The sequence below is a fragment of the Phasianus colchicus genome, chromosome 12 (genome assembly GCF_987193195.1).
Source record: "Phasianus colchicus chromosome 12, bPhaCol1.hap1.1, whole genome shotgun sequence".
Lineage (NCBI taxonomy): Eukaryota > Metazoa > Chordata > Aves > Galliformes > Phasianidae > Phasianus > Phasianus colchicus.
This window is the reverse complement of record NC_143447.1, coordinates 18,513,675-18,529,718: the sequence shown is the minus strand read 5'-3', so window position 1 is coordinate 18,529,718 and position 16,044 is coordinate 18,513,675. Positions and strand designations below refer to the sequence as shown.

Genomic DNA, 16,044 nt, shown 5'->3' with positions numbered 1-16,044 from the left:
GATAATTTTAGTGATTATTGATGCAGAAGATAGTTAAATCTGCTTGCTAGGAATTGGAACCTGAGCTCCTGAGATGGTACATCCTGTGTATTGTAGTGTAATTAGAGGAGTTCTGCAACTCTTCTTAACCTCCATGTCATGAAAAATGATCATGTGCACATCCTGAAAAATCTAAACTGACTGAAGAGTTGCAGGACCTCATGGTTAAAACATTCTACAGTGTTAATATGCTGCACTGAACAATGAAATGTACTAAGAAGTCTCCTTTGAGGTTGTATTTCAGAAAAAGATTTGCAGATTTAAGTTTATAAGATCATATTCTAATGTTGTCTTCTCTATTTTATTATTTTTAGTTTTTTTTCTTGGTGCCTTGTAACTCAACATGTGTGTTTATGTTCTCTAACAGCGGGGGCAAATTTTCTACACTACTTCAAAATTTAGGACCTGAGAATGCAGTGACCTTGCTTGTATTTGCTGTGACAGAACATAAAATTCTCATCCATTCGTTGCGACCTTCTGTCCTTACCAGTGTGACAGAGGCATTAGTCTCTGTAAGTAATGTGGTTTTAATTAGGTACTTGTAAGTGGGAAGAAGAATATTTGTAAGATAAAACCTAAAGTTACAGTAAAGCTGTTAGACTTCTGAGAGATTACATAAAAATTAGAATCATATTTGAGATCTTTAGCAACACAAACTTTTCTACTTGTATTTCTTGAAGGCAGTAGACGAAAGATAACTTTTGTGGTGTTTATGTGTAAATATTGTGGGTGAACGTGTCTGGTCATCACAAAGTTCAGCACTTTCCTGACTTTCACCACATAGTACTGCATCCTGTCTTGTAGAAAAATATTAAAAGCACATTATTTTCCTTTTTCAATTAACATTGTTTTACTGCCTCAACTGTATCCAATCTGTTGTTAACTGAAGAGTTTGTTTCTCCTAATTAAACAAACTGACACTGTAGAGAGATGAGCATTCCCTATTTAATAAAATGCTTCTATAATTACAGTCGTAATGCTCTATTACCTTCTGCATCAGAAGTGTAGGAATTAGCATTGAAGAGGGAATTAGTCAAGTGTGTTTTATACTTGCGCAGACTGTTATATATGTTTAACCTACATTTTTTTCTCTGCATCTTTTCAAAGATGATATTTCCTTTCCACTGGCCTTGCCCATATATTCCTCTCTGTCCGCTGGCACTGGCAGATGTATTAAGTGCACCATGCCCATTCATAGTGGGAATTGATTCCAGATACTTTGATCTCTATGACCCTCCACCAGATGTTAGCTGTGTTGACCTAGATACCAATACCATTTCTCAGTAAGTATTTATTAATAACTTTCACATTTGACTTTTTTCTACTCCTTCTTTTCAGATACAAAACTAGCTATTTTTTTTTTCAGAACTCATGTGGTTTTTTGTTTGCTTTAAACCTGTGAACTTTCTAATATATCATCTTTTTAGAATGAGAGTGCTAGAAATGATAGCTGTTCTGTGTTTAACATGGAGGTAAAATCCTCATACAGTGTTATTGCCTCCTATTTGATTATATTAAAATGTTACTGAACACATCATTACATCTCCTAAATTAACCATATTGAGTTTTGTTTTATTGGTTCCCTAAGGACAATAATCATCTTCATTTTTCCTGAGCAGCTTTCTTAGTGTTCAATTCCAACACCTTGGGTTGGCATCCACTTGAAAATAATAACAATGAGATTATGCTTCATATTAGAATGAAACATAGGAACTTTATACGAGAATTAGAAATGTAAAATTACATGAATGAGGGAGTCTTAAGACTTAAAAATCATTCCGTCATTAACAAATGAAAATAAATGAATTATATTTCTCTTTCAGAACAGTGTAGAGCACAGTTATACAATGTAGTTTTTGGGAACAAATTCAAACTGGACTACAGTAACTTAATTTTTCGTTTTATTAGTTTTGGGTTAAAAGGAACATTTTTGTGTTGCTTTTCCATTTAGTTACATATTCATTAATGGAAAGAATGATTTCTTATTACGAATTTTTTGACTTTGTTTTACTTTTAGCTGTTTTTCTTTGCGTTTTCATGGTATACAACATAACTAACTTATTCTAGAGAAAAAAGTCAAACTTGCTTATAGTTTTTGCAGCCTTGACTGAGGGAGGGCCTGGAGGCTTCTGGTGCCCTCTGTAGACAAACAGATGTTATGTTATCCATAGTGATAACGATATAGTTAAGTCTTGATTTCTATGCACTAGATGCAATGTGGTTATATCAAATTAATTTCAGTATTCTATCAGCATTCTAATCATTATCCTAGTTTAAGTAGCTGCAGCTTAGAACATAGCATGTGCAGTGGTTGCTTATGTGAACATAGGTGCTTAATTCTATAAATCCATCTGCAATGAGCTCTAAGTGGAATGATTTCAGTGTTGAACAGTGTGGCTCCATAATGATGATGCTGAAATATGGGACATTGGTTGGATTCCTGTCATTGTAAATCACATTTGACTTTTTGTTCATTTTCAGCCCTCCTCAGTACTATTTTAATTGAGTGAATTTTATGTGCTCTCACATTCTGATGAGGTGGAAAAATCCTCTGAATGTAGGCCTATATACATACATATTGGTATACTCATACATCCTTTTATTTTTCCAGAACTGGAGATAAGAAAGCTATTGCATGGAAGATCTTGCCGAAGAAACCTTGCAAAAATCTGATGAACACTTTAAATAACTTGTATCAGCAACTGGCAGGTGGGAAAGTACAGAATAAGATGGATATTGGATAAAATGGGCCACATCAACAGATAAAGAGCTGGTTAAATGTGTTCTTAAGTTGTACCATTGTACTAAATGTAATCATGGAATAATATTTTTATACAGATAGTGCTTTAGGTCCAGAGATTGGAACACACATAGGAGCTCTTGGGATGCTGGTGCTCAATAGATACTTCTTTGCATTGGTGTCATCCTTCTTTAAAGAGAAAGGGGAAAAAAAGCAGGATTGTTAGGAGGGAATAGTAGAGCAAAGAGTGTCATTTTGACAGTTAAGGTAATTTTCTTAGTACTTCTTGATGCTGTTTGGCTTTATTCTTTTAAATAATTTTACTGTCTGTGTTTTCCAATCTTTAAGAAAGCAACTAAAGTTTTTCTATGACTTTTGTAGCTGCAAGTTTAGTGTGAGGATGTCTGAGTATAATTGACTTTGGAGAGAAAGTACCTGAAATCTTAGGATAGAAGTAAGATGTGCCGGAACATCACAGCTAGAAGGCTTTGTGCAGTGAGAATGCATTCCATCAGCACTCTGACATATCTGTCTTCTTACAAGTTCTTTCCGGCGATGTTAGGAGAACCTTCAGAACGATAATGCATGGCAATTGCAAAATCAAGTGTCTGTTGCAGTCAGCAGTGTTTCATTGTGTCCTGCATAGACTGTGTTGGAGCAGAAATGTACTTATCTGTGCTGGACCAAAAAAAGTGTGTTACTGATAGATTATGCCAATCTGCTGTTGTTTCAAAACTTTGATATATCTTACTATTAAGTTCTTTTTAGAAAAAAAACACAAAACTAAGTTCTCTGTGATCTAGAGAATTAAAGATCAGTACATCCTATTTCTAGCTACAGATTAAGTTACTTAAACATGATGTGGTTGCCTGTGTGTAGAAGTGAAGCCTTAGCTAGAGTTTTGGTAGCTTTAAAAATCGTGATACAAGTATCCAGCAAAATCTCCATTCTTAAAGAGATAAACAGAAAGCAGACATTTCTATAGTATATGTCCATGTTATAGCATTGTGTTGTGGTTTTGATGGCTGCAGTTTTCAGCTGAGTGGTAATTTTGTTTATATAAGTATTTAACACATACAGCCTGCATTTCAGGAACGTTTTGAGATGAAAGGCTTTGTAAAACAATGTGCATGCCCCATCTATGGTTTTGTCCTTAAAATATGTTTATTTAAGCAGCTCTTGCCTAACTTTTTATGTTTGTATAAGCAGATTTGAGGTTTTTTTAAGCTCTGTCCATACTGGTTTCTTCTGTTGCTGTAGTAACTAATGTATTGAAAAGGTAAATTTATCTTCTTTTTAGTATTATCCAGAAATCCTTAGTTTGTATAAGGTCAAGCTGAATCCATTGCTGTATATTGACTTTAATAGCTCAGTAGAAAGGGAATCTAGTGAAAGGAGATATTTTTTTTTTGTCAACACTGCAAAAAATTGATGTAATGTTGTAATGTTTCTGTTGTTCACAGTGCAACAAAGGCCAAGAGAAGATGCGTTAATGGAGTTAGCAATGAATGACTATGATTTTAATTCTGGGAAGAAATTACATCTGTTAGATTTGGAGATCCAAGAAGCATTTCTTTGTTTCATGGCCTCAATACTGAAGGGTTATAGGTCTTATCTGAGGCCAATAACAGAGGCACCCTCTGAAACAGCCACAGATGCAAGTTCTCTCTTTGAACTACAAGGTAAAGAATCATAAGCCTGTTTTATGTATATTACTTAGATTCTCTCATACTGAAAGAATAAGAACACTTTCAATGTTAGTATTTTGAATGATGGTAAAATGATGGTGCGGAAGGAACTGCGTAGTAGTGGCAGAGATTACAAGAAGGTTGTTGCACTTTGGTAGAATATATACTGATTCGTGGTGAAGGCTTCTTTGTTTTAGGCATCCTTACATCTTCAGATTTTGTTCTGCAGGTTTCCTCAAAAGTAGAGATCGCTCACATCAGAAGTTTTATACGTTGATGACCAAAACTCAAATGTTTATTCGTTTCATTGAAGAGTGTTCTTTTGTCAGTGATAAGGATGCAAGCCTTGCATTTTTTGATGACTGCGTAGATAAAGTAAGCACATCTTCATATGCATGTAGTTGTGTGGGATTTTTAAGTTCTGCTTTCGTTTATGTTATCTGATATTCTTCATGGTAGAAGGTGTCTGAAGTACAAACTTATTTCTGCCTTTTTCCTTTTACTTCCTTTCTTTCCCCTAGTTACTGGGGCCTTCCTTTTTTCTTTTGTTGGGCTTCGTTTAAAATTCTTTGAAGTCTAGATGTGATGTTGTGAGAACAAATCAGTTCTGCCAGATTTCACATTTGTTAGCTTTGAAATACAGACCCGTCCTAAGAAGGGCAGTATTCTGACTGCTAAGTAGCAACTTCAAAGTTCTTAACTGGAGAGTTATATTCTGTAGATAAGACTATGAATGTCTATTTTTTTTAGAATGTGTAATATTTATGCAGCAGTTTAGGACTGTCATTAATGAATAGGACAGTAGCTGATACCAGACAGTTTTAAATTTTAATTATTATGAATAGAAGTGTTTATAGGGAAGGTCTACATTAGTATAGTGTTGAGTACTATGAGGAAATAATGTTCTACAAAGTATAGTAACTTTTGAAAATTCACCATATTTCCAAAGAGGATCTGCAAAACTGTTTTGATTCCACTTGAACGTTCTTAAAAACAATAACATCTGTTTTCAGAAGAACCGAAACTTATTATTTCATTTCTGTTTGTTTCTATTGTTACATGAAATAAATCATTATGACTACAATAAGAAATTCCACACCTACTTGTTTCCTTACTGGCTGTGTGTACAAAGTGTTCTGTTCTGGGACGCTGATGTTTAGGTAATGCAAATGTTGTCTAGGATTTCCTGCAAGTAGGTCACCTGCTGTTTGTTCCACAGAATTAATACCAAAGGTGGTTATCTCTCAGGAAATAAAGTGCAAAAGAACTAAAATGAGTTCACATTAGAAAAACAAATCTGAATGTGGTTAAGCTTAAGTTTGAGCTGAATATAAAAGAATGGTATAATACTATCTAGTACTCTTCATATACTTTAGTTTCAATATTTCATTAGTAGTAGCTCTCAGAAGTGTGCTTCAGCTCTAAAGCATGAGGTTATAAATTGGAATTCTAGCACTTTTGTAATATTCACTCTGATTAACCTGAAGTTCAGTTAAAAACCTTTCAGTATGTAATGCTTGCTACATCTTCTCTTAGTTTTCATTGTGTTACAGGTTGTCTCCGATGTTACATAGGACTTTTATTCAAAATGAATAAAGTGTTGGATTGTTGTTTCATTTTGTGGAATAGTTTGTGAGGACGTTGTGATTGGTGTCCTAGCCTAAGTTATCTTGCCTTGAAATTCAAATAGGTTGTCTGAAAGAGTAGTGCTTAGGTTGATGATGATGCTGTCAAGCTTGCAACCAATATGTTGGAGCTTTCACTCCTTTAGAAGAAGGTTAAGTAGGTGTTTGCACAGCTGAAGCAGAGACTCATCTGTTCTAATGCCAGTCGTTTTGCTAGTTGATGCTGTGGACAGCTTCTTTCCAGTATGAGAAATGCTCATGACAGTGCTGTGAGAATAAATCTTACATAACACACTTCTCCAATTTCTATTTCTGTCAGTGAGGAGTTCTCTGATTTATTAAGGGGACACCTAGTTCTATGCCAGCGCTATGTTTGATGCAGTGGAAATACTGTATGTAGGATTTACAATGGTTTTAGAACTTGCTTGTGAAACCAGCTTTTTGTTAACATGAGGAAAGGGGTTTCCATGTGAGAGCTGGTTGAACAACAATAGATTAGTTTCATCTTCTTTCCTGACTCTTTTATACTTTCATTTCTGATTCTGAGCTTACAGTGGAGAAAAAGTCCTTAAGAGTTACACATTTAGCAGTGATGCTCCATCTTGATGGTCAGATATTAAACTTGAATGATTACATTCAAGTGAATATTTCCTTACGTGTTAATGCCTTTCTCTATGTGAACCATTATGTGAAAAGTTATTCTTAAAAGTGATGTCATGGATTGAATTATGGTAGGATACTTCTTCATGGGTAGTTATAAACCACTGAGTTGAGACAAATCTTATGTACCATGAAATTAGTTACCTATAAAATATTATCTAAGCCTTGTGTAAGTTCACTTGTAAGAATATTTTAAGCTAAAGACTCATCTGTTATACGTCTTATTTTATCCTATAGAAAGCAACAGAGGAGATTGCTAATTACTTGTTGTGTCTGCTGAGAGGCATACTTAGAAATTTTCATTTTTCTATGAACTCAAATGATTTCAATTCAGTATATACTTAAGCTACTGACTTCATTGTATTTCACTGCTGGAACTTATGATTTTTACATCTTTAGAAGGATTGCCAAGTGAGATTTCATTTATTCTTACTTTTCATGAGCCATATGTTCTTGTTACTTGGCTGATTAGATTTGCTAATACTTTCCATCTGTCTCATGCAGTAAAATGTGTAATTAAGAAGCACCTCTTCATATGTTTATCAAAATTTAAATATTTAAAACTGTACTGAAACTGTTTGATGTATTTCTACCTCTGCAGAGAAGGTGGAGAGAGAACTGTAGATCTTTTTCTTAACCATGAATCTTCTGTTGCTAAACTGCTAACAGATGAAGAACATTTCATCTTTGGGTGCCACTGGCTGCTTGTTCATTTCCTTTAAATACCACTTTGTTGTAATTTGACTTTTATTTAGCCACTGGAATAATAACTGTAAACATAAATTGAGATGATATTTGGGATGAACACTGGGGCTGTCAGCATTGGAATAAAAAACATGTGAAGTACACTGGGAAGTAAATAGCTCCTGTGTGAACTCTTTGGGGGGATATGTCTCATCCCACTAGCAGAAGCAGCACTTAGGAGATATTGGAGTTGACAGTTATAATACTTACTATTCTTAGTCTAATTTCACAAGGCATCCTTACTTCTTGAGTGCAGTCCTTTGATGCTGATACCAACTTTGCGTTGCACTGCTGTAATGGCAGCAGATACCCTAATACAAATCCTCCTTATAACTTTTCCAGGTAGATATGGACAAAACTGGGGAAACACGGCTTATAGAGCTGGATGAGTCATACAAGAGTGAACATACAGTTTTCATAACACCACCTGAGATCCCTCATCTGCCAAACGGCGAAGAGCACCCTCTGCAATACAGGTGACTTAAGGACACAATGGGTTACTAGCTTATAACATCTCATAACTTCCTTTTTATTACTAGCTTCTACTTTCTTACAATAGCTGTGAAGTACAGATTTTGCTTGTTCATTTTTACTTTGCTTAAATAAAAATGTGTGTATGAAATGCTTTGTGCCAGCTCTTTTCAAGTTTCAGTGACTTTGTGTGTGTTCATGTGGGATGCACAGAAGCAGTAATGCCTGATGAAGCTGGCTGTATATTCGTATTACGTTGTCCTAGCTATTGACAATTGTAAAAGTTAAAATGGAAATGAATAAACTCAGTCTGTCCACCTACTGCTACTGCTGATAATGATAGTCTACAGATACTGCTTTGAAAGAGTACATCTCAGAGAATTGCTAAAAATTGGTGTTAGTAATTTAGTAATTACTTCAATGAGTTTGTGTATTGGTTTCTTCATTTATTCAGAAAAACATTTCCAATCTAATTTAATCTCCCAGATAGTTTTATAAAAAATCAATATGAACAGTCTCTGTCATATGATGCTCACTAGGGACAAAGCCACAGATTTTTGGATTAACTGGAATCCATACTAATGCATTTGGCATTAATTAAAGAAAATGCTATTAAAGCAAATATAGTTAACAATTTTAGTTGCTTACACTGATATAACATGTTGAGACTGTTTTTTGTTTTCTTTTTTTCCTGTGCTTATGCTCATGGAATCATGCGGATGGTTTAATAAACCACTTTGTCAAGAGTGTCTTTTGAAGCCTTACTTCTATATTTCCTATTTCCTATGTAGCTTCTAGTGCAACTGTGTAATTCATTTCTTTTGCTGTCATACAGTGTGTTTACTTTGGAACTGCCTTGCATGAGTTAAGTGATATTTCTTTTTACAGCTATAATGGGTTTCCAGTGTTAAAACTAGATTTGTTTGAAAGACCTGAAGGACTTCTCACAATACCAAATAACAAACTGTCCTCAAAAGCCAGTAGTCCCAACAGCCCATCACCGATGTTCAGAAGAACTAAACAGGTACTTGCAGGTATTCATAGAGTGTGAGCTACTTTGGAAAGTGTCAGAAGTGTCAGGTGGCAGCCTTTGGTTTGTTTTTTTTTTACTTGGCTGCGAAAGACTGACTGGAAAAATCTGCAGCCTATAGGCTATTCAGAAAGAGTGAGGTGTTGCACAGGCTGCCCAGGAGGTGGTGAAGTCACCACCCCTGGAGGTGTTGAAGAAAAGGGTGGATGTGGCACTGAAGGCCATAGTCTGCAGTGGTCACAGGCATGAGTTGATGGTTGGACTAGATGATCGTAGTGGTCTTTCCAACCTTAATGATTCTATGATTTTTCTCTGATAGGTAACTATACCAGCAGGGACTTCTTAGGTGTTTACTTGTGCTTATTGTTCTGGCATGCACCATATTGTATAGGGCTCTTGGGCACAGATCATCACTTGCTGTGCTGTTTCTATACTTACAGTATTCCTTATACTGCTCTTCACAACCATAAACTGATGATATTCCACATCCACTTCTTGTTTGTTTCTCAGTGTCCAGGACTTCATGACAGTCTCTAACTTTTTCATATCTTACAAGAAACTTGCGACGTAGGAGGGGAATATTGCATAGCAAGTTCTTTTGGTTCCCTCAGTGTACTCTCATTTTCTTTTCTGCTTTATTGAAGATGTTGTTCGTGCTAGCATTGTAGTGACTACTGTTTGGTTTTAGCATGTAGATTTCTGTAATGTCTGTAATTACAGAAATAATTGTTTTGATTCTTTACAGGAAATTAAATCTGCACATAAAATTGCCAAGAAGTACTCATCCATACCACAGATGTGGTCCAGGTGTTTGTTACGTCACTGCTATGGTCTTTGGTTTATCTGCCTTCCTGCATACGTGAAAGTGTGCCATTCAAAAGTCAGGGCCCTGAGAACTGCGTATGACGTTCTGCAAAAAATGCATACGAAAAAAATAGATCCACCTGATGAGGTAAATAAGTCAACCTCACCATTTTAGGAATAGCCTCTAGTTTTAATGAATGCAATATGGTTTTGATGACAGAAATAGAACAATAAATATGTGTATTTTCAGGTTTGCTACCGAGTTCTCATGCAGCTGTGTGGACAGTACGGTCAGCCGGTGCTAGCAGTGAGAGTGCTTTTTGAAATGCAGAAGGCTGGTGTTGACCCTAATGCCATTACTTATGGCTATTACAACAAGGTAGGCATTTTTGAAGGAGGGAGGGGGGAATGCTTTTTTTATCCAGACAAATAGAAGCAAACAAAATAAACTTCAGTTGAGACGTATTTCTCGTAACTAGAAGAAATTAAAGACAGAATAATTGTTAATTTTGCCTGTGTGGGTTTAGAAGTCTACTTCATAACTGCTGATGTAACCTAGTTTGAAATGAAGTCAGTGATTCACAATCGGCTGTTCCTTAAAATGACTTCATTTGACTTGGTTATTTCCAAAATAGGCTGTTTTAGAGAGCACGTGGCCTTCAAGCAATCGAGGTGGCTATTTCCTATGGATGAAGATAAGAAACGTTGTTTTAGGAATAGCACAGTTCAAAAGAGCATTGAAAAAACTGCCGGCAAGTTCATCACATACAGCTCTTCCTGGTACAGTATTCTCATTACTGTTCTTCTATATCCTCACTGATAGGAAAAACATTTCAGGAACGTTCTTCCCGTCTTTGTTCATCTGCTTTATTTTGGTGCTCGTGCTTTAGGACAACCTGGAACAGGAATTGCTATATTAGTGTGAAATAGATTTCATTCTTGAAGACATTCAGTCAGATTATTAATGCTTGGTCAGCGTTGTCTAGGAACTATCAGTTAGTAGCTTGAATTTTTGTAGAGGGTTTTCCGGGTGGTGTTGGTTATTTTTATTTTGACCTTACTTTGTGAGTATAGTTGTGGTTACTTTTCAATCTTTATTTTTCTTCACTTGCTAGAATAAAACTGAGAACTACATGCATTAATTTTGAAAAAACATTGCACTCTAAAATGAAACCACACTTAGATTTCTCTGTTTTTTTGAAAGGATGTGACACTTTAAGCGAAGAAACAAGGCAATAGAATTAATGATGAGCTATGCTTTAGTGCAGAACTTCAAAGAAATGTTGCAAATTACCCCTTTAATTTCATTGCGTTGAACATTTCAGTGTTTATACAGTAAAAGTAATTCAATCACTTTTCTTTTTTTGGTGGTAAAATGTTCACTGTTAATTGGAATGTACTTGATAAAAGCCCTTTGAATTACTTTGGATATTCAATTTATGCTGTTTAACAATGTCAAGCTTTTTAATAACATAATCATCTTTATTCTGGTATTGTCTTGTTGTGGCAGGAGGACTTTCAGACTTGGGCAGCAACACATCATTCAAAGATGAAATCAGGCAAGGAAAAACTTGTCTTCAAGATATACAAGAACAAAAAGAGGACAAAAGAGAGAGTGATTCCAGTTCTTGTATGTATCTTATGAATACAGATAACTCATATTGGATAAATAGGGATTTCAGCCAAGCTAAGTGGAGCAGTTGATTGTTTTACATTGAATGTATTTGAAAATGCTGATTTATGCCTATGCCTGAAGTTCATTTATCTAAATGTAATTTTCTGGGTGTCTGATGGTTTTACTTCTAAAGTTAGTATTTTTCCCTTCTTGGTTTCAATAAGTGATAATGGTAATAGAAGAGCCTAATGATAATTACAACATAATGTTTTTGTGTTTAAAAAAGAATTAGAATTGCTTTATAGGCATAATCTAGAGGAAATCCTCTTTTACCAATCTGTTTTCTTTCCAAGTCACTTAAGAAGTGAATGGCAGATCTGTGAGATCATATCTAAATTGTCTCCACCCAAGTGGATGTCAGTGTATGTATTATGGGATATATACAACAAGCTGCCATTTAATCTTCCATAAAGTGTCTAATAGGTATTGGAAATTTGAGTCTTAAATTAAATTGCTTTGATTTGAAAGATCTCTGTTCTTTTCTACACAGTGTCTGAAGTGGAAAGTGCAAAAGGGAGTGGTGACTGCCTACCTAAACTCAATTATCTTAACTCTAATAATGACAAAGCCACTTCTAGCATAGTGCGGCTCAATGGTACCATTGACAACACAGTGGCAGAAGCTAGCACTGGTAAGTGGGAAAGAAATTTTGATTCTTCTATAGGCTTGTTCCTACTTATTCATTTTTAACAAGACTGGTATATAGCATCTCTGAAGTTTTTTGTCTACATAACTTTCAGTTCTTTATTGGTGTAAAGGCAGTGGCTGGTACAGTTCATGGGAGCGAGTTTAGGTTAGAGTCTGCGTGTGCTTTTTCAGGCAGATGTCTGAGTAGTTTGCATTTCCAGATTTCTTGTTTGCCATTTTTTGCTTTGACTAACATCTACTTACAAAAGCAGGAGTCTGCTTTTTGGTTTTACTGTTTTTTTTTTTTTTCTTACAACCTCTAGCAACTTGAGTTAGTTCAGAATGCGGAAGGTGTTCCTGTGCAGTATAGTTGAAAGAAACTTTTAAAGTCTCCAGTAATGTCAAATATGGTTACTGTAATACTGTCATTTGAGCTTGAAATACTGTAGCTGTTGTATAAACAAGTCCTTTTGTCCTGCCAAAACAACAGATTTCTTTGACAGTAATTCCTGTTGTTGGTTCTATCTGTAATACATCAGGTTAGAAAGTGTTTCATTTTTGCCATTTACTAGATACCTTTGCTGTTAGTAGCTTTCAGACCTCTTAATAATAGTGTACTTCTCCAGAAATGAGCTTAAATATATCTGAGACTTTTCTTGATGGTGCCTCTTTAAGTATGTTTGAGCTATATTATTTGTCTCCCTTTAAATGTGTTTTGTATCTTTCCCTTTGATGGAAAAGCAATACTGAGATGATTTTTTTTAACTTAATGTATTTTAAAAATCATAACCCTGGTGAACTCTGCTTTTCAATCACCACTACAATACATGGTGAATTCTATCTTAGTATTGTAACCTGCTTGAAAAATGAAGCAAATTTGCATTCTTCAGTAATGTTGTTTTCTTGTATAGGAGGAAATAAAATACTTTGTTCATCTGTTTTCCAGAGAGCTCTGTAGGATTGCTATTTACATCATCTTTTGAAGATGCCAATGAAGGAGAAGTTATAAAAAGTAAATCCCTAAGAAAGAGACATAAAAGTGCAGCAGAACCTGACGTAAGGGAGATTCCATGGGAGCGCAGGAACCGTAACCTGAGCGGAGATGGCTTGGTGGGACTCATCAATAGAATAAATCAGGAAGCAAACCCTGGAGAAATGGTTGAAAAACTAGGAGCTGATGCCAAAATCCTATCCAGTGCGTTACAGAAAAGCATAAGGCCAAAAACTCTTAATATCAGAACTTCTTCTTTAGGATCTAAGAGAGAAAGTCTGGAGAAAGAATCTAGTGATGAAGATGCAGCTTTTGACTGCAGTTTTACAGATAAAACAGAGTCTCCAGTTATCTTTGATCTGGAGGACTTGGATGCTGAGCCTGAAACATCTACAACAGTGAAGACTTCCAATGAAAAATCTAGAAGACTGCAAAGAAAGAGCAGCTTTCCAGTAAAGCCAGTTGAAAAGACGGATGTTGAAACAGGATTTGATCCACTGTCCCTGCTTGTTGCTGAGACAGAACAGCAGAAAGAAGATGAAGAAGAGGATGATGATAGAAGTGCTTCAACTCCATCTGCACGGCGAGATTTAGCTGAAGAAATAGTCATGTATATGAACAACATGAGCAGCCCTTTGTCAAGTCGTGCCCCAAGCATTGAGTTGCAAAAACCCTTTGATGACAGAAATGCTAATAAAAAGAGCCCAACAATAATCCAAGCTTGTAGGAGGTCCAGCCTTCCCCCAAACTCACCAAGGCCATCAAGTCTTATCAAATCCAAGAGTTATCACTCAAAAGCTGAAGAAAGATCAAGAGACAGGCTTTGGTCCTCTCCAGCTTATTCCCCACACAGTCCAGCAAAGGAGCAGGAGGCAACTGGTGCACTTCCACTTGTGTCTTCCCCATCCTTCAACTTGGATACACTGTTAACACCAAAGTTTGATGTTCTAAAAAGTAGCATGTTTTCTGCTGGAAAGGGGGTTGCAGAGAAGGCTAGCAAGTGGTACTCGAAATTTGCAATGTATGCTGCATCCTCAAAGGTAAACTTTTGCCATTACTCCTCATTTTAGGTTTTGTGCAGAACAGAAAATGAATTTAATTTAAATAAGTGAAAAACTTTTGTAAATCTTTAATCCCAGAATCCTATGTAGTGAATACACAGTTCAAATGACATACACCCTGGTAAATGCATTGTTTTAATCGTGTTTAAGTTGCCAGTGCCCTATTTTATTGTACTGAATCAAACAGTTATTCTATAGAAAGCATCAATGGATATTAATTCTTTTTTTTTCCTTAAGTAATTACTGAAGTGGTTGTAGGCTAGTTTTGCACTTATGTCATTTGATTAGAATAATCTTTGCTGCTACCAACTCAAAACCAAAAGTCATTTAATTCCTTTATTTTGGGAATGAGAACAGCTGCAATTTGCTGTTCTCTTGATGTAGTTGAAAACAATCTGAGAATAATTAAATTGTATACATGACATCATAGACCTGTTCCTGCAACTGCTAGTAACTTTGACACGAATAAGAAAATATTGTAGGGTTAAAATGTTTAAGTTTTCACGTAGGTCTTTTTGTTAGAAGAATCTTTATAAAAGACTTCTCATGTAGCATCTTGTTTCATGTTGGCTCTGAATACAGATCTGAACTGAATGACTTTCTAAAGAGATAAATTCATGCCTTGACTTTGACACAAAGTTGACACTTATTTTCAGAAATATTTTGTTTTCCTTTCCTTTTCCCGGTGGAATTTGCTTTCTTGTCTCAGGACCAAAATTCAGACCGAGCAAGTGTTTCATCACTCGGAGCTCTGGACTCAGAATCTACTTCATTAACTGATGAGGATGTCTGCAATGACTTCGAAAGCACTTCTCCTCAGGAGAACACTACATCAGAAATTAAGGGAATTGGCCTCAGCAGGACAAGCCTGGAAAGCTCAGCTTCCCATGATGGCTCATCAAAGCAATTTGACCAGTGTGGTAAGAGACAGCTCTTTGCATTGCAATTATTCATCTGAACGTATTCCAGTTTTAGAAGCTCTTTTGTAATTTTTAGTTAGGGATCATCTTAGACATTAATCCTTTATGTGGGAAAAGTGTACTTTTTTAACTTGGGAACTCTTACTCATGTATGCATGTCCATAGCTGTAGACATTTTTATTGTGGAACCTTGTCTGGGGTGTTTCCTGTGGAATAACTTGCAAAGTGACATCCTTGTCCTGAATAAGTATCTTGGTGCTGCAGCTGTGCAAATTAGATCTTTCAGGCCCTTCACTGTTCTAGTGATCATTGTTTTCTAGAAGTCATTGAGGCTGATCATCAGAGAGACTTTAAATGTATTTTTCTGTAATGTAGAACTGGTAAGCTTACATCCATTTCTGTAGTACTGTCTCTGTAAAGTAGTTTTAAGCATAATCAAAATGAAAAGATGGTCTGCTTAAATTCCTCTACTTATCTCCTACAAAGTCGTGTCCAGATTTAGCTCCCTACTCTGTCATGTGAGGAAACTGGAGAGGTGCAGCAGAGGTTGCCATGATGGACAGGATTTAGGAACGTCCTGAGGCAGAGGGGAGCCTGTCTCATGTAGTGAGGCAAAGAGGAGGCTCAGGGAGATGTGCAATCACAAGCAGCACCTCTTGCCCTTCTTTATTTTTCTATCCAGACAGAAAGGGTGGATATGAGCTACTTAATCTGTAAACCTTGTTGCCAAGCTACCAACTGTAAAAGAAGAAAATTGAGCGTATGGAAATCCTCTGTTGGTAGTTTGCATTTTCACTGGTGTTGGTGCTGGGCAGATGGCAGCCTTATGCTTTGGCTTTGCATTTTTCTCTCTGAGCATATCTGATTTACTGCTTCCGTCACATGTTTTATAACTGCAGTATTGTTTGACCAGAAAAACAGTTCACTAAAATGCATATTCTGATTAATTAATACTCTGTGTTTTTTGTT

At 36.0% G+C, this 16,044-nt stretch overlaps 1 protein-coding gene across 10 annotated transcripts in view; it reads left to right on the top strand.

The window, feature by feature from the left end:
- DENND4A (DENN domain containing 4A) overlaps positions 1-16,044 on the top strand; it is a 47,781-nt gene that overhangs the window by 22,118 nt on the left and 9,619 nt on the right. For all 10 annotated transcript variants that reach the window (XR_004166082.2, XR_016470489.1, XR_016470487.1 and 7 more), the window contains 14 exons: positions 407-551; positions 1,147-1,322; positions 2,651-2,748; positions 4,243-4,461; positions 4,697-4,842; positions 7,839-7,972; positions 8,856-8,991; positions 9,743-9,949; positions 10,052-10,180; positions 10,437-10,581; positions 11,312-11,431; positions 11,967-12,107; positions 13,050-14,134; positions 14,865-15,075. Coding sequence is in view for 6 of the 10 variants with exons in the window: in XM_090149140.1 (XP_090005266.1) it covers positions 407-551; positions 1,147-1,322; positions 2,651-2,748; positions 4,243-4,461; positions 4,697-4,842; positions 7,839-7,972; positions 8,856-8,991; positions 9,743-9,949; positions 10,052-10,180; positions 10,437-10,581; positions 11,312-11,431; positions 11,967-12,107; positions 13,050-14,134; positions 14,865-15,075 (3,092 nt within the window). In the remaining 4 variants the exon portion in view is untranslated. The remainder of the gene's footprint in view (positions 1-406; positions 552-1,146; positions 1,323-2,650; positions 2,749-4,242; positions 4,462-4,696; positions 4,843-7,838; positions 7,973-8,855; positions 8,992-9,742; positions 9,950-10,051; positions 10,181-10,436; positions 10,582-11,311; positions 11,432-11,966; positions 12,108-13,049; positions 14,135-14,864; positions 15,076-16,044) is intronic.